Raw genomic sequence first — 19,465 nt, 5'->3', positions numbered from 1 at the left:
TGGCGTATCTATTTATTTGTTTGCAGCGCGGGAAGGCCAGATCAAATGATTGACGATGCATTTGGGTACTAACTTTAATGCAGGTACGAACATACGTGCTCTTCACCGGCTGCTTCTGATTCGATTTCTGAGGATGCACTGTAATACAAAGTCCGGCCAGAGCCTTAGTGCCCACGGAGAAGGCAGCTCGCACCTCTGGAAAGGAAATATAGTGCACCAGGCATAGATACACCAGGCATACTTAATAATGTGGTTTGTGAGTGTTTTGCTTCTAGAGCAACATATGCTCCCATCCAGACAAAGCTTTTTCAGGAGAGAGCTTCTGTCTTCCAGAAAAATAATACTCAGAGGTGTCAAGTAACGAAGTACAAATACTTCATTACCTTACTTAAGTAGAAATTTTGGTTATCTATACTTCACTGGAGTAATTATTTTTCAGACGACTTTTTACTTTTACTCCTTACATTTTCACGCAATTATCTGTACTTTTTACTCCTTACATTTTAAAAACAGCGTCGTTACTCTATTTCATTTCGGCCTTTAAAAAAAACTATCCAGTTAAATTGCTCCATCCGGATAGAGTGAATTTGGTTGTGGTTGTTTCAGATGTTCTTGTCCAGTTTTGTTCTTACATCCGTCGCCCTCAGATTCCTGCAACTAAACTTGGATGTACATTCCAATAAAGGTTAGGATAAATGATAACATGCCTCTGAAGTTTGACTTTTTGCACCATTACAATACTTATAGGCAACTAGTCATCATATCTCCTGCTCTCTGAAACACATTTTAATGCTCAATAGTACACATATATGGTTCTTTAATATATTTGCATTATACTAAGATACATTCATTTTCAATGGCTTTTGTCCTTAATGGCTTTTTTCCCCCTTACATTACTTTTACTTTTATACTTTAAGTAGTTTTGAAACCAGTACTTTTATACTTTTACTTGAGTAAAAAACTTGAGTTGATACTTCAACTTCTACAGGAGTATTTTTAAACTCTAGTATCTATACTTCTACCTGAGTCATGAATGTGAATACTTTTGACACCTCTGATAATACTAAACATGAAACTGCATCCAGAATGAAAGTATCGGTTTTCAGTAGCAGAGTCCTGTATAGGCCTACTTGCAATCATGAGTTGAAAAACACCGCAAAGAAGACCCAGGTCTGTTGAGGAGCTCAGATTTTATATCAGACGACATTTGTCTCTGGATAAAAAGCAGCGACTGGTCTTCTTATCTCCCAGACAACCATGATCCGTTGCTAAATAAAGAAGGGATGCTACACAGAACTAAATATCAGCTGTTCTAACCTTTCTTGAAATGTATTTTCTGTTCGGTTTTTATTCACATTTAACATGGTGTCCCAGCTTTTGTGGGATTCCAAGTCCTCTAGAGGAGTAACAATGACAAATGTCCTCGTAGCAGCTTTGAAAATAGCTCCATCAGGAACTTAACTGTGTATGTAAAGAAGGGTTTGAACACGTATGCATTCAGTAACCTTTCGTGCCTTGTGGATAGGGCACCCTTTAAGTGAGAAATCATGCACATCATGGCGTGAAGATAATGCCACAAATGATTATGGATGGGGAGCGTTTTCCCATTCATTCCAGGGATCACTGGATTATTTCCATGGGAATCAAATAATGCAACCTCCAACAATATCATGACTGCAGATTACCTCACTACAGCAGCTTAACCACCTACGATGCTCCCACATGAAGGCGCAGGCACAAATCCACACAAAGTGATAGAATGACTCTCTGTTTGTGAAATCCACTTTCCAAACTGAGAGGGTCTAATTATAGTACAGCAAATGTAATCTATTAGCAGAGCGGGTCACCTTTTTGTTTGGCTCTTGGTTAATGAAACTTCTAATGCTGTATATTCTGGATTTACTGGACCATGTCTGCTGCTGTAGTAGCAGCAAAAAAAGAAAAATATGCTCTTTTAGATTCTAAGAGTGAAGATTTTGGATCATCTTCATCTCGTAATTTATCCATAAATTGGATATAAGTTCTGTTCATGAGCCTTCTTTGGCTTGAATTCATAAATTTGGACTTTTGATGACTTCTACCTAATAAAATGATTAGAAATAATTCAAGATGGGTAACAAATAGAAGGAAAAATCCTAATTTAAGGTAAAATTTTATAATTAATTTGTTGGTTTCAATCCTTGAAGGTCAAAGACAGAAATCTGCTCAATAAGGTTGTCAGTCTAAGCAGTAAAATCATCGGGTCGGCTCAACAAACTTTACAAGAACTTTATAAAAAACAGCTGATCAAGAAGGCAAACTCCATATTGTCTGATTGTTCACATCCTTTACACCAACAGTTTCAGTTTCTACCATCAGTTACTGCTTAGACTCTCTTTTGCAAAGACAAACCGATATAAACACTCCTTTGTTCCCACCGCTATTGTTCTTTTAAATGCCGGAAGGAAAAGTTAGTGGGTGAAAAAGCCTTCATTTATTATGTATATTTTATGTATATTTAACATTGTGTGCTTCTCCTGTCGCGAAACGAATCGCCCCCTTGGGGACAAATAAAGTAATTGATTGATTGATCAAGTAGGCACCAAATCATATGAACAGCATGATTAAAAAATATTTTTTAGATGAATAATTTCCCCAGACTATATATTTCAAAATCTATGAATTGACCCCAGAAGAGTATTTACCCAGTAGTGTAGCGACACAAGCCAGGATAGCCAGCAGGGCGGCGGTGCTCAGGCCCGGGGAAGGCAGCATGGACTGCTGAGGGAGACACACGGCCTCTCTCTCCCAGTCCCACTCCCCCTCCGCCTCTGTCTGTTTGTCCTTTTGTTTCTCCCCGGCCCGAGCCCCTCCTCGCAGGCAGGGACAGATGGACACGGTGACCGTCCCCGTGCTGGTGAGGCCGGACGTCCCGTCCCTGAGCACCAGAGGAACGTAGAGCGTCAAGGTGGAGGCCGAAGAGCGGGACAGTGGCAGGAGCTGGGACACCAGCACCAAGCTGGCTGTGGGGCCTGAGGGAGGACGGGGAGACAGGGACACAGTCAGAGGTGTCAAAAGTATTCACATTCATTACTCAGGTAGAAGTATAGATACTAGAGTTTAAAAATACTCCTGTTGAAGTTGAAGTATCAACTCAAGTTTTTACTCAAGTAAAAGTATAAAAGTACTGGTTTCAAAACTACTTAAAGTATAAAAGTAAAAGTAATGTAAGGGGGAAAAAAAGCCATTAAGGACAAAAGCCATTGAAAATGAATGTATCTTAGTATAATGCAAATATATTAAAGAACCATATATGTGTACTATTGAGCATTAACATGTGTTTCAGAGAGCAGGAGATATGATGACTAGTTGCCTATAAGTATTGTAATGGTGCAAAAAGTCAAACTTCAGAGGCATGTTATCATTTATCCTAACCTTTATTGGAATGTACATCCAAGTTTAGTTGCAGGAATCTGAGGGAACGGATGTAAGAACAAAACTGGACAAGAACATCTGAAACAACCACAACCAAATTCACTCTATCCGGATGGAGCAATTTAACTGGATAGTTTTTTTTAAAGGCCGAAATGAAATAGAGTAACAAGGCTGTTTTTAAAATGTAAGGAGTAAAAAGTACAGATAATTGCGTGAAAATGTAAGGAGTAAAAGTAAGAAGTCGTCTGAAATATAATTACTCCAGTGAAGTATAGATAACCAAAATTTCTACTTAAGTAAGGTAACGAAGTATTTGTACTTCGTTACTTGACACCTCTGGACACAGTCATTATTAATACACTTCTAACGGCAAGGCAAGGCAAAAACTATTTTCTTTTTCGAACCTTGGCAAAATGTTAATATTTGAAAATGTAGCCCTGAATTCAATGTTTATAGCTGCTAAAAGGAACGAGGCAGACACAAATATTGTCAGCTCATTTTCGCCTCCTCTGTTATCTTCACAATTTATTTTCACACCTCTAACACCTAGAGAAACATTTCTGTCAATTAAGCTACAATATGTTGCCTTACATAAAAAGGTTGAGCTGCAGTTAGGTTGTCTTTGAGCCAGTAAATGCTTTCAGGGTGGGGCGTGATGCTCCAGCTCAAACCCACAATACAGTGTATCACCGTAAACAGCTCAGACGGTGACGTTAAGGAACCTAATCGGGATGGGGGCATAAGTCGCTGTTTGCATGCTGTGGCGTCTTTTCTCTGTCTACATCATACTAACTAAGAGAGATAAAAAAAAAAAGCTCTGTGGCAGCATTGATTAAAGGGAGCTAATTTTGTTACATGGCCATTCTGGTTCCTTGTTTATTTTAGCAACAGAGCACAATTAAGTGACAAAGAGAGTGGATAAAGCAAAAATGAGAACATGAAGAGGAAAGAGCAGACTGAACAGGTAGAGTAATTATTTTTTAATGTAACCTCTAATTATTCATCGTGACACTTAGTCTGCGGCGTCGCCATACACAAGCTGTTTCCAAGCTGATATTGGGACTGCGCGCAACTTTCACACAACACACGGCAGCAGTAAATAATTGCTAAATGTTTCATGGAACGGCAAACGACTGAGCCACAGAAAAAAAATAAAAAAAGACAGTTAGTTGAATTATTTGCTGCTAACCTAGAGAATTAAATTATTGGAAAGACTTGAATATCTCATCATGTACAGTACACAATATCCTAATCCTCACTGGAACTCTACGACTCTGAATCTGTGTCTGGAGGCAAAGCAGTTGAGAGAAATTAGTCTCGTAGCTGTCACAAATGTGTATTACACGACGTACAAGTGCACAAAGATTTATGTCTAACTTTGGGGCTTGCAGATGTTTACTGTGATCCACACACAGGTACAAAGCAATCTGAACACATGTAAAACAACTTAAAAAAATGCTCACATTACAAATTGAATAGATATAAATATTTCATTTGCACATCGTTACTCTCAACCTCACAGATGTGATCGTGAAACCTCTTCTGTTAAATGGGTGAGCACGCATGACCTAACACGCACAGATCAGGTTACATTTGCTCACAGATCCGCGTGTGTGTGGAATTTCGAAGTTTTCTTTCTCTTTTTTCTTAACTCTCAGCTTTTCTACAGTTATTTTGACATGGAAAATATGTTTTACATTGGAGACAGAAAAGTCATTGCTCGTCTTTCACTTGGACAGCAGCAGGACTCAGAAGACACGAGCGAAGACCCAGGTGAATCCCGGTGGCTCTTCGTCTGAAATGTGCAGAAACTGAATATGCACACTTGCAGTGTGAATATTATGATATAGAATATTGTCAGACTATGTTGCTAGAAGGCATCCCTGAAATATAAGATGCTGAAAAGAAAAATATTTCCAGTTTTGAACCTGCTCTAGGCATCTCATTTGAATGTAACCCTCTGAGCTACAGTTGTAGTTAATTTCACAGCTGTGCATTTAACATACAGGCCCAAATATATTTATGCTAATGTTAATATTTTAGTAAAGGAAAAAAAAAATTAAAGGCTGTATTTGCACTTAACCACAAATTTAAATAACATGTGAATTTTCGACAGCCCAGATGTAACAATTATAACACAGATTTCAGAAAAACTAATGGTTTCAAAGAGTTTCACACGCCTGCGCTGGATTTCCAGCCCCATCAGCTCCCCCAACTATTTCCTCATTAGCTCATCATCATGGCAGACATTTTTTGATCCGTCCTTTTCTAGAATTATCTGCATAGATATTGCACTGAGCCCTCTGACAACCACTACAATCTGACCAATGTTGCAGCAGTTTTCAAGCTGTGGTCAAGCTGAAGGAGATTGGCGAGTTGTTGAAGCTTGTCTTTGGTACACCTCGTCTCCCCACCTTCATCCTTGAGTAAATAAATCCTGTATCTCACCACATTTATCCCTGTAAAGCTCAGGAGTCAATTTCAGGGCAAAAGACGAGAACCCCTAGATCAAGCGAGGCTACAGCGCCAGAAATGACCACATAGATGCTGTTGGACCTGGTACACGTTCCCTCACTTACTTTCAGCACAATAATATGCATCCTAGTGGCACTAACTTATCTCAGCCTTTATGATCTGTGACTCTTTTTTACTACAAAATTTTTAAATATAATTGGATCGTTTCACATGTGAAACTATTATCCAATAATAATATCCACTCATGTCCCGTTCTTGTATCCCGGTCAACAATAAAATGTGCAATACAGACTTCTACATTATGTTTTCATGAGTCAAACAGCTCATGAACAGCCCATTTGTAAACTATGTTATGATGTTGTGACACTAATCATGAACATACTTTCTTACAAGAACAGCAGCAGCTCAAGAGATAATTTGCCTGAACTAGTTGGACTTTTCTGACTTTTAGACAGAAAAATAGTGGACAACTTATGTGATAATTATTTAAGACTTCTATTAAATATAGATATAAAATATTTATTTATATTCTTACAGTCACAGCATGATCTCACTGATAAGAGGCTGGGTATCTTTCATAATCACGAATGGCAGGGAAACGCTGTACCAACATGACAAAAGTGATTATCCAGATATTCTTCTGTGATCCAAATCACAGCTCAAATTATTATCTTCTGCAACAAAACAAATAACGGAGCATGTTTTAGTGACAAGCTGTCCATATGGGAACAGAAACCGATCTTATTGTTCCTCTGTTCTACTGTTGGATGACACATCAAAGAGGCCTTTGATACCACATGTCAGAGAGTTTTTCTTCCTGATCCATGATCCAATTGTGTGTTCTAATCAAGGAACTGTCAGCTATCCAAAAAAGATCTTTCCAGCTTTAAAATGACACATGAAACCTACTAAAGCCAAAAAGTCTCATTGTTTCAACATCTCTAGGACGCTGCGAACTTAAAATGATCTTAGTGGCTGCTAAATGTCTCCAAACTTCAAGTTTTGTGCAGTGCAGGGATAGGAATTTAATTGTCCTTAAATATTGGTAATATAGCTTCATTTCCATTGTGTGTGTGTATAAGTGTAATAATTCTAAAAATTGCTTGGTAATTGTATGCAGACCTGTGAAAATAAAGTAATAATGCAATAATAACAAGGATACACCCTGTGTGTAGATCAGGTATGTTGTGTTGAGGGCAGGATCAGCACACCAAGACCCAGGCCTTGATGTGCCGATCCTCGGCTTCCAAAGCTAGATTAGTTGTCCCAAGTCTGAGACCATGGGTGGAATGTCATCTCAGGGTTGGAAGTGAGGTGCTGCTCCAAGTGAAGGAGTTTAAATATCTCAGGGCCTTGCTTCAGAATAAGGGAAGAGTGGACCCGGAGACTAACAGGTGGATCAGTGCTGCATCTGGAGTGGTGCTGGTCTGATGTGGTGAAGAAAGAGCTGAGCCAAAAGGCAAGGCATCCTCTTTACTGTGATGTGTGTTTCTACCCATGCCTTCAGCTTGAACTGTTAGTTCTGACCGGAATAATGAGACTGGCAAGCGGCTGAAATGACTTTCTCCTGTAGGGTGGATGGACTCTCCTTTGGAGATAGGGTGAGAAGTTCAGTCATCTGGAAGAGACTCGCAGTGGAGTCGCTCCTCCTCCACACTGAGAGGAGCCAGCTGAGGTAGTTCAGGCATCTGAGGATGCGTTTACACCGGAAGCGTCAAAAATCGCCTGTGGTCACTCAGGACGCCTGCATCGCGCCGCCTGCCAACGTCTGCAGTAGACGGGGCTTTCAAGCTGCGCTGCAGAACTGGAGGGAAAAAAGTGTATATACATATATCTATTTATTTATGTATATAGCGTGCACACCTCTTTCCTCTTTCACAATGGATCACACTTTGGGAAGCTTTCTTTATATTTCAGCATTATTTCCGCATAGATAAGAGTGAGTTTGATGCTGTCCTTAACAAGGTTAGTACTCGGATCAACTGGATGGACACCAGCCATCGGCGAGCCGTCGGTCCCGGTGAAGCTGCAGTCTGTCTGCGGTGAGCACCACTCACACACCGGGTAGTAGCAAATTTGGTCATAATGTTTAAACTGTTTTGTGATTAATAAGCACTGTTTTTAATGATTTTGCATTGGATCGATGTAGCAAAATAAAATTGTTCAGACCATACAGCTCCTCAACCATCAGTTACGTGTTTCACATGAGCAGAGTTCAGGTAAAAACGGCAGTCAAATCAGCTAAAATGTTAGTTTGCTAGATAAAATATATTAATTCTTGATAAATTAAGTGTATTTGGGCATAGGTACACATGTGAATGAGTGTAAGTTTGTGTGTACACAAAAGTACAATGTGTGTTGAGGCTTCTTGCTTTGGGAATCCCGGTCTGTAATTGGACACTGCTTCGCCGTCGCAGCTGCTCATTCACATAAAGTTGAGATTCTCTTCAGACAACTTCAAATTGATGCTCTGGACACTTCCATCGCGCCGCTGCCGACACCTCCGACGCTTCCAACGCCTCCGACCCCTATTGCAGTGTGCTTTCATAGAAAATGAATGGCTGCCGGCGCCTATGACGCCTGTGACGCTTTCGGTGTGAGTGCACGGTTAGATGGGTTGCCCCTGGACGACTCCCTTCGGAGGTGTTTCAGTCCGATCAGGGGAAGGCCCTTGGGCAGACCCAGGGCATGCTGGAGAGATTATATCTGCTAGCTTGCCTTTGAATCCCTCTGTATTTTCCTGGCGGACCTGGAGCAGGTGGCCGAGGGAGCGAGCTGCCTCTCAGCTTAGGCTGATGAGCCTGCATCCCCAATTCAAATAAGCAGAGCCGAATGGATGAATATAATAATTATAAGCACCTGGCAACTTACCAATTCTTAAATTAGGTAATTACATCAGCAAATTAGCAACATATATAGATGTAAATAAATATCACATCTAGTCTTTTCACATTTGAACAAAACCTACTAGGAATTTAAAAAGTAAGCAACAGTAATCACAAACCTTCATTAATTGAAAAGTAGGACAAAATTCCCCCGCAACAATGGGACAGTCTCATGACTTCATACATAACTTGTTTTTCTTTTTTTTCCTCTGTGGTGTACGTGCAATATTGTTTGTGAGTACGGTCTACAATGTTGTAACTTTGGAGGCCCGTAAATGGTGTTTCTTTACGGTTGAGCCACTGCAAAGCAAAAATAACTCCCAACTCTGCTGTTCTCCTGCCTTAGCTTCTTTTAACAAAGCAGCCACAACAAATGGCCCTCAAGAACACATTCACAAAGTTTGACACACTAAAAAACTTAAAAGCAATACCAGCACTGGATGTACAACCAGCAGGCGGCCCAGAACAACACTTGAAATCCGTGCCTTTGTGTCTGCTGAACACGTGACTGAACACGTTCACCCTTGCCATAACCGTGTTACGTGTTAATAGAACAACAATTGTTTTTAAAACTGGTTCTGCTTCATGTCCAGATGAAGCTGAACACATGCATTTAATTATTTCTCTTCACATTTTCCAAAGCACATTCACATAAAGACTAATCAGATCTGATCCTTTACTGGGGATATGTATTTCCATAATCAGCCCAATTATGGCCTAAAGTTCTTCACACCTACATTTAGGTGAGCATAGTTATCAGAAAGTCTCACAACCTCATGTAAAATAGGCCAGAAAAAGAGATGTCATAGACACTGCGATAATTAAACTCAAAATTTGCGAAACGGCTCCCAGGCAAACACAACCCTGCTGAAATAGTATTCATAACTGTCAAGGAGCAGCTACCTAATGATCAAATAGTTGCAAATTGATGATATAGTTGTAAATATGCAAAGAAAAGAAAAGGAGCAAGATCATTACAACAGAGTTGAGAAAAAAAAGAATGCAGCCACAAGCAACCCGGTATCCTGTAGTATCCTGTAGTATCATGTAGTATGTTGTAGTATCCTGGAGTATCCTGTAGTATCCTGTAGTATCCTGTAGTATCCTGTAGTATCCTGTAGTATCCTGCACCTGGACGACTCCTGATGCAACACATGTTGGACCTGTGGCTGGATCACTCATGCACAGGCGTCATTAGTGATTCAGACCCGAGCACGTTGGTAGCGCTGGAGTGGGCTGCTGTTGTTAAGGAAGGGATAATTAGTGCGTTTTGAAGCCTATGTAGAACACTGCTCCACCACAGGCATCGCAAACTCCGCAGCTCAGCTATTCAGAAAAAGGACCCAAAGATTACAAAGACATGGCTTCCTCCCTCTTCCCAATTAAATCCTACTGAGAACATAACAGCCCCATTTACACTGGAGATTTACAATCAGAGATAAATCTTTGCGGGGACGATGTGCTTGATCAGAAACCGAACAAGAGACCCGGGTCCATGATGCAATGCTTACAGCAGTTAAGAAATGGATGTATCCTGGTCACTAAAACATCTTAAGAACAAAACGTAAAACACAGGAGTTTGTAATGTTTATGCTGCTTACCATGAAGTGGATAATGTAAGGCAAGCTCGGAAAATCTTTGTTTTTAATATATTTTAATTATTCTGCACACTTTCTGATTTCCCCTCAGACATACAGAATGCTCTTACTTTGTAAAACATTCAGGTTTGAGGTTTATTGCCCCTTCAGACTGACTGAGAGCACTGTATTTGTTCAACAGTGCTTCCAATAATTGACAACTTAAATCTCCACTGTTAAGTAGTCTCAAGTGTAATTGTGTATCAAGGACAGTCTGCAAAGCTTCCTGGGTTTCTTGCTTTTCCACATCAAGACTGTCACATGCAAAAAAGGTTGATTATGTGAGATTGTAGATACATATTGTGGTTAAATGTATTGTATTGTAATGAATTTATCCTTAAACAAGATCTTTTCCTAATCATGATAAAGTATGTTGGATTCTTAAATATCACCAGGCATATGCGATTCAAAGGAAGGTAAAGGCTTTGTAGCAGTTTTTTGTAAAGAAAATGTGATCACTGTTTCATAAACAGTGAGGGTATATTTAGTTTGGAAGAACAGTTGCTAACATTTGTTGAAAATGTCATAGAAATAATGCAGCAGGTAAATATGAGAAAAGTACTCATTTGTAAAATTAACTGTAGTATTAGATGTACGGGTTTAAAAAGTTCAAAAACTAAAGTTTTACAAACGTTTTATGCTTTTTTTATGCTCTTCTCAAGATAAAATGTTTTCAATTGATATATAAATATTTTTGTCAAGTATTACTTTTTTGCACATGAAATGTGACTTATTGAAGAAGCAAAATGTTTGAAAGTCTAATTTAAACCCAACACATTTATTCATGAATGTTTACAGTTACAAATCATCATGTGTTTATGTATGCATGTTTTGTGTTTATGTATGTTTTTAAAAAAACATGCACTAAGACCTAGTATGTAATAACTGCATATTTATGCACCACATGGGACTTAATGAAGAAAAAAAACCTACCAAGTTGCCACATTCACTGCAGCTTAATTGCATTAAACGAAGCAGGTCTGATATCTTTAAGAACCTGCTGTGGAAATAGTAAGTGTATGCAGCGGGGTGGGAAAAAAAGATGGATGGAAAGGATATGGCGAGGCAAGCAAGAGGAATGAGCTAAAGAACGTAGAATAACAAGGCAAAACTATGAAGCCACCAGCATTGAGAGATGGATAAAGGGAAAGAAAGCACGAGACAGAAAACATGAAGAGGGAATTAGAAAGGCTTCGGATTCAAGAAAGAGAGAAGAGGAAAAAGACAAGACATGTAAAGAGAAAAAGAGAAAAAATATGTGGGATTTGTGTGTGTGTGGGGGGGGGGGGGGGGGGGGGGTACTTTGTGCCTGTCAAGGGAACAGAAATAGAAATAAATAAAAGAAAAACCCTGAGAGTAAAAGATTGAGTACCCACCACCACTGTCCCTGATGCTGAAGTTGAGGGCAGCGCCGGACTCTGGGGGGATGCTGAAATACACGGTGCTGTCATTCCCTCCCTCATCTCTATCAATCGCCCGCAACACCTGCACCACCTGAAAGAGAGTGAAGGAGAGCACAAGAGACAGGATGAAGCCGTGTGTTTGTGTATATGAGAGTCCGCGTGCATTTCTTGGACAGAGGAGCAAAAAGAAAAACAAAAGGGCTGGAAAAGCAAACAGACTGCTTTTAACATCAAACTATTAGCCAATGTAGGCAGGAATCCAAGCGAGCCAATTAGCATAGAGGCACAAGCGAACTGTATAGAAACTGACACCAAATAAATAACTGCGTCTAATGTGAATTGCAGTGCATAAATACATTGAAGTATGGCTTTCAATTTAGAAACAGCATCCACACCAGCTGTGGTAATAAGATTAATCTAAAAGAGATCTCCCACAACCTACGCTGATGGGTAATTTCTTTTTAATGAAAAACCCGCTGCCAACATGCAAGACGCTCTTTCAGGAATACTTTCAAGACTGAACGTGGGGATGAAATGTGCCATGTGCTTTCTGAGTTTCAGTCTCCAGGTCTCTAGAAGATTTGTCGTGTTCACTCATATTATCTTATCAGTTTCTTGATGGGAATATCCAAACACGTTTTGCCTAATGACTTGTCAAACAGAGATGTGAACACAGAACTTTAACACAGTGGAACACATCATAATCCTTTCTTCTTGAATTGTTTCCCACTCAGTCAAATAACAGTATGTGCAGATCGAGACATGAACATCACAGGCAAAAAGCAATCAACGCCATTGCCACAGAATCACAGATTTAGTGGCAAAACAACAAAGACTCAAGCAGCGCAATGAAAACACCAGCAAAAAAACAACAGATGGGACAAGACACCAAATTATAATGATGGAGCCAGCGTGGAATACAGAAGACGGAAGAGAGGGAAGAAAGTATGTGAGAGCAAAGGCTGGCTTCCAGGGAGAGATTGAGGAGCACAGAGATGATTTTTATAATTGAGAAGGGATCAAATAAGGAAATCATGATGCTGAAAAACAGACAAAAAGAGAGGAAAAAAAGCAGGAAGCAAGTCAGGAAGGAAGGATGTGGTTCATGAGGAGGCAGAATTTAATTACAATGTGAATAGCTGTTGTATTCTGATAACAGGCCATAGAGGATTCACCTGCTTTTACGGTGAATGGGCCTGCTTAATAGACGCAGTCTTGCATTACTGCAGTCTGTTTGGACCTATAGTAGATCATGCGTTGCTTTGTGAAGCAGGTTATACCTACACATTTGAATGAAAATGAATGAAAAATGAAAAATATTTATTTATTTATTTATTTACCGTATTTTCTGGACTATAAGCCGCTAGTTTTTTCATAGGTTTTCAACCATGCGGCTTATACAAAGGTGCGGCTATTCTGTGGATTTTTCTTCCACCGCTCGGGGCGCTCTAACCGGAATTAGAATAAAAACTAAGACAAAATAAATGCAAAGAAGAATACGCTACTTCTTCTTTAGCAGATATAAGTAGGTAGAAGTAGATTTCAAAAAGATAAATAGATAAATAAATAGCGGTTATTTTCTCTTTTGGTTCTGTCCCGTTTTAATCTGCAAAGTTGCTGCCGTGTTAAAAGACACTGTTAGGAAAGGATCTATTTAGGTACAAACATGTACATCATTTACAGTTCAAAATCCTTCTGTACATGTAGTAAATATCTAATCTAACAACATAAATATCTGCGGCTTGCATATCTTTTTTAGAGCGGATGCGGCTTATATGCAGGTGCGGCTTATAGTCCAGAAAATACGGTATTGATTATTTAAACGAAAGAATCACTCAGATATTGTTAACATAATTTCTATGTTTTTTTTGTTGCAAACTGGCTGCTTGTACTAAAGTTCTATGAACTATTGACATAAAGCACAATATCAGATATCAGGTTCAGATCCAAGCTTATCATGACATTTTTTATTTGCTTCATTTACACACACTGTTAAGTCAAATTTGCCAATGCAAACATTTTAGCTTTAAAAAGTAAAAAGACAATATCTGGGGAAAACTGTATTTAAAGGGGACCAACCATGAGAAATAAAAGTGACTACCAAGTCAAAGACTTTGACATAACTCAACTTCGCCCCTTTGTGGCCATTTAAATCTTAAAATACCCTGTTTAGCGAGCAGTTCACTGACCCGGGATCAGCACAGTGTCACAGTTTGGGGTTTTTGTCACGGTTTTTCTATTTACAATAGGTTCCAGTTTTATTTTGAAATCCCATGTCCTCTGTGCCTATCTTGCCCTGTCTTCCCCTTGCTCCCCGTGGATCCGTACTGTTCTACTCCTCATGTTTCTCGTCATAGTTAGTTAATCGCTCAATTTTTTTAATCCCTTGACAGCACTAATTTTAATAAATCACATTTCTTGGAACTACTGCCGCTTTTGTCTCCTGCACCTGGGTCCTACTCATCTGAACCTTGACACATAGAATTATCTAGCTTCTCCTTCTTTAATGCCATACACTTTTGAATTTTGCTGGATATAATTTACCACAGAAATAACTACAATGAGAGGTGCACTCTGTAGAAGAGGGGGGTGGAAATATAATTTTCATTCTTCTTAACCACTTAAACTAGCTGCTACAAACAAAGATGAACAGATGTGGTTATTATATAAGGGAGCTATTGTATAATATCCCTATGGTATCTAGATTAAAACCTGTCAGGGTTAGGGTTATTTTAATCAGACCTCACACTTAAATGCTGATCTCACTACTTAGGGCCAAGAATTAATTAAACATTTGATGTTGCTGTGGTTGTTACTGTGAAGAGGAGAGACTTTGGGAAGCAGAATGTGAAGTGGAGACAAGAAGATTTCTGCACTCATGTTGATTTATCTGTATTTCCAGAAGGAGACATTAGCAGAACATTTTGATTAGCTTCCAGAAACAGATTGTGGAGGATAGAGATACTTTTAAGACCAGTAAGTCTCAACTTGCTGAAGGAAATCTAAGACAACTTGGGACTTCTAAGGATAATGAAAAATATTAGACAGCTAATTAAAATATATGTAATTTCTTAAAATTCTAAAGTGGGGCAGCACAGTGGTATGTTGGTTAACACTGTTGCTCACAGCAAAAAGAGTCCTGGTTCAAATCTCAGTGGGGTTCTTTAGTGTGGAATTTGTTCATTCTTTTTGTGTCTACTTTGGGACTCCCGCTTCCTCCCAGTCAGAAACAAGCCCAGTGTTTGCATACATTACTGGTTCTGTGGGGACACGGCAGTCTGGGGTACACCCTGGACTGCCAACCTGTTCAAGCTGTACCCTCACTCTCTCCAGACGAGAGCTGGAATAAGCTCCACCCTCCATGCTCCTGAAAAGGATGAAGTGGTTGTAGAAAATGAGCCAACAGATTTCAGTCACCGCAATCTTTTGCACTGTCCGTGGTGCTGAACGACAACAATTCAACTAAAATGACACTTGGGTGGAAGTATTTGCTTATTGTTTTAAATGGGGGTATAAAGAGCATTTTATTATCATTCAGATAACTTATTAAAAACATTAACAACAACTTATGCAGGCTCAGGTTTATTATAGATGGCCCATTATCTTTGAAATAAACATGTTGGTCCTGTGTACTGTGTTTGGTAGACCGTTTTGGTGATCACTAAAATCTGTGTGTGTGTGAGAAAATGAGTGAAGGGTTAGAAGCTGAACTTCCCCTTCACAGCTGTTTCTTATTCAAGAGCACGTGCTTGTCTTAGTACAATCCATGTCTACATGGTACTGTATGTACCGGTACATCGTATTCAGATAAAAACAGTGTTAATACCCTAATGCAGTGGTTCCCAAACTGGGGGACGCGCCTCCTAGGGGTGTGTGGTGCTATTGCAGGGGGGGTGCGGCGAGGTTGGAAGGTAGATTCATTTAAAGGAGCTTGAGGCTCCTTTTAAGAAATGAGACTCTCTAGCGCCACCCTTCACCACGACGGCCGTCGGGGGTACTGCAGCCAACAGTGAAGCCGGCACGGGAGAACGGGGAGAACGCACATGCAGCGTCATATGACGTCACATCCGCAGCCCAGCGCGGGAAATTCGGGACCGAATTGCAGCACATTTTGCAGCACACAGCCTGTTCAAGGCAACTGAGAGATACACTAGAGGGCTCATTCTTTTGGGTTTGGAACGCTTCATCTGACATTATTACTAGAAAACTTAAAACGTATAGGAATTTTTTCATAAATCCTGCCACAATCCGGCCTCAAGCTCCTTTAAATTTTTTTTTTTTAATTTCTTTAAGATTTTGCCTTCAACACATAGTGCAGTGAGAGAGAGACAGGAAATAGGGGGAAGAGAGAAGGGGAATGACATGAAGAAATGGTCTGGACAGCGGGAATCTAACTGGGGACCTGCTGCTTCAGGTCCCACAACTACCCGGTGCTACTGAGGAAGAGTCATGTGGCAGTTTCTCACCTGCAACCGGTTTGAGAGGATCTGTAACATGAAACAAGCCCACCCACTCACTGAAAAGGTGTGGGGATTAAAACTGACATTTTTGCAGAGCAATTGTTGAAATTTTGATTATTTGTTTAGCTGTTGATGCTGTTTTTCAAAAATATGTTGAAAGTAATGCATACTGTATTGTACAGTAAAAAGGAAAAAAAAAACAATGTGTTGCACACATGAAGCAAGCCCACTCACATCACTGAAAAGATGTGGGGATTAAAGGTGTAATTGTTGTAGAGATTTTGGCTCCTATTTGTGTTGTTGTTTCAATCTCTGTGAGCTGGTCAGGTTGAAAATCTATTTTTACAGAGATGGACAGTTTTTTCGCACATATGTTCAATATATGAAATAAATTGCAGTCGCATTTGAATGCAAAAGATGTGTGTGTCTGTGTTGGGGTCGGGGGGGGGGGGGTCGGGGGGGGGGGGGGCTCGAAAATTATGTTACGTACAAAAGGGGGGCCTTGCAAAAAAAGTTTGGGAACCACTGCCCTAATGTACTAAAACAAATACACAACTAAACATACTAATGCACTGTAGGTTTACTTTGTTCACTATTTATGCATTTATCTATTTTACAGATGGTAGTTTAACTAAACTCTAAAGTGTGGTTCAGATGTTTGCAAGTATTTGGCCAGAAACTAGAGTATTAGATAAATCAACATTTTAACTCAATGTAAAATAGTGAAACCTCTCCTGTCAACAAAATAGATAAGTTCATCAAATCGCTCATGCTCCCTTCTATAATTTTTAAATAAATGATTTGAAAGCTTAAAATTTGACAATTTTCTTAATGCAAGAGCTGAATGAACAATGACTCTTATTCAGAAACCTTTGTTGTGGAATCAGTGTTATTTATACATATTAAGTATTTCAGTCTTCTACGTCATGTGTCTTTGGCAGAAAATATACAGCCCTATTTTTATCAACCCAGCTGTCCTGACAGGCTGGCATTTACCCATACTATACTCCCCCGCTGCAAGTCTGTTTTATATACAGTATGTCTATTCCTGTAGTGACTGCATGTTGGACCCTAAGTCCATCTAAAGTGCTGCTGGCCTATCCCCAATAATGTGTCACCAGTGCCTTGATTGTATACACAGAGAGAGCTGGAGCTGCTGCTTCTTCTGCCTTTTCTTGGTGGATCATATTTCAACGTGGTCTCATTGAAATATTTTTTGTCTGGAGCCAGGAAAACACTCAGATGCACACTCATTATTGTTCTCTCTTTTGTATTGTATCTATTGTATTTTTTCTGATTCTCCTGGCTTGTCTCTCCATCAGTGTTTCCAGAGTATGATGCTGCCATGACCACATCTGACTGTAGGAATGGTATTAATGAGATTAGCCCCCAACATTCACACACTGTTCACAGACTGTGGCCAAATAGTTCAGCGAGATCAGAGGATTTTGCTTCTCATGGTCTGAGAGTTAATCTGGTGCCTTTTGGCAAACTACCAGCTGGGTGTGATATGCTGTTTAGTGAGGAATGGCTTCCATTTGGACAATCTTATCTTGAAGGGCTGATTGGTGGCGTATTGCCCCGATGGTTGTCCTGTTCTTTCATAAACACAGATGAATGGTATTTTCTTGTTATATACCGGGCTGACCCAGACACTTCACCTTTGATTACTGGTATAGCTATGAGATTGTTGATTCCAAACTTCAGTGCTGCTGCACATTACAGCATTTTTACAAAAGTAAAGTTCCTGTCTACTTCTCCAGATCTAACAAAATGAAGTCACTAATCTACAGACAATTGTCAGGATCTCAACACTTACAGTGGTTGTCACTAGGCCTGTGTTGAAAAAAAATATTTCCCAATTCTAAATCGATTCTCATATTAATTCCTAAAAATCGATTCATATGTCTAAAGATCGATTTTTTTTTTCTCTTTTATGTATTTTTTTTTCATCATTACATTACAACTTTTGGTTATTTTTTTGTTTATCCCCAAAAAAGTAATGTTTTGTTGGACACGAGAATAACTGGTGCCATGTTTTTGCCTTTAAATATGTTTAAAGGTATGAAAACATTAAAGTGTTAGGTTATAATTGCATAAATTGTCTATATTTCATTACTTTATATACTGTCTTGGGGTTACATTTGCAAAAAATGCTAAAAACCAAATGCTCAAAAATTAAAAACCAAAATAGACAAAAAAATAAAAACGGAATGTGGGAAAAAATAAAAGCGATTTCATCCGTCTCTGTTTGCTGCCCTGGATCTGTTTGGTAATTCTGACCCACACAATGTTTCTGAAAGCAGTTCTATCAGCATTCTGGGAGGTGATTGGTCCTTACAGCATCATTAGCTGCAATACTTGCTGTTTAATCTCAATATAATACTAGTAGTAATATTTTGCATAACTACAGTCATATAATTCATGCAACAGCTCAAAAAACATTTTTAATAACACTAACCCAAATCAATATCGGAATCGAATCGAATCAAATCTTGATAATCGATTTTGAATCTTAAGAATTGGAATCAAATCGATTCTTGACATTTGAATCGATCCCCAGCCCTAGTTGTCACTCCAAATTATTCCTCCAACCACTGCGGTTCAACATGACGAAAGAGTGACCTAAAGTACCTTTGGAAATAATTTTTCTCTCTATGGTTATGAAAAGTCAACATTTTTCATTTTCATGTGATTCAACGCTGATGGGAAAAAAATATTCATAAAACTACATTTTTCTTCCAATATACTAAACTGACGAAAACGTGTTTCTTGCCTTTTCATGGTGGATAATTGTTTGATGAAAAAGAAAATTGAATGACTTTAAACACAAAATATGCTCCTTTTTCTTATTTCACTCCCTATTCTCTAGTGGGTGAAATTACTGATAAATATGAGGCCTTAATTTCAAACTTTGAAACAAACCATTTAAGTGCAATGAAACATATTTACCTCAAAGTTTATTTAAAGCCACACTGACCTGTCCCATGGAGGAGGAGTCACACATGGCTGTTGTGTATTGCCTGTCCAGCTCGGGTGCGTTGTCATTTAGGTCTAATGTCTCAATCACAACCAGAACTCTGGATACTTGGTTTGGATTGTCTGGAAGAAAAAGAAAGAGGCATATCATAGTTTGAGCTGTAAATGTGCACACAAACTCACCTGCACAAAAAACTAGATCAGGAGCAAGT

General features: G+C 39.3%; 1 protein-coding gene across 1 annotated transcript in view; it reads right to left on the bottom strand.

Annotated features, from left to right (window-relative positions):
• Positions 1–19,465, bottom strand: part of LOC133452993 (uncharacterized) — a 209,707-nt gene that overhangs the window by 9,574 nt on the left and 180,668 nt on the right. Inside the window, exons 9-11 of the mRNA XM_061732788.1 lie at positions 19,255–19,376; positions 11,788–11,905; positions 2,685–3,011 (exon numbers count right to left, since the gene is read on the bottom strand). Coding sequence (XP_061588772.1) covers positions 2,685–3,011; positions 11,788–11,905; positions 19,255–19,376 — 567 coding nt within the window. The remainder of the gene's footprint in view (positions 1–2,684; positions 3,012–11,787; positions 11,906–19,254; positions 19,377–19,465) is intronic.

The sequence above is a fragment of the Cololabis saira genome, chromosome 10 (assembly GCF_033807715.1).
Source record: "Cololabis saira isolate AMF1-May2022 chromosome 10, fColSai1.1, whole genome shotgun sequence".
Classification (NCBI taxonomy): domain Eukaryota; kingdom Metazoa; phylum Chordata; class Actinopteri; order Beloniformes; family Belonidae; genus Cololabis; species Cololabis saira.
The sequence above is the reverse complement of the archived record's forward strand: the minus strand, read 5'-3'. Positions and strand labels throughout refer to the sequence as shown.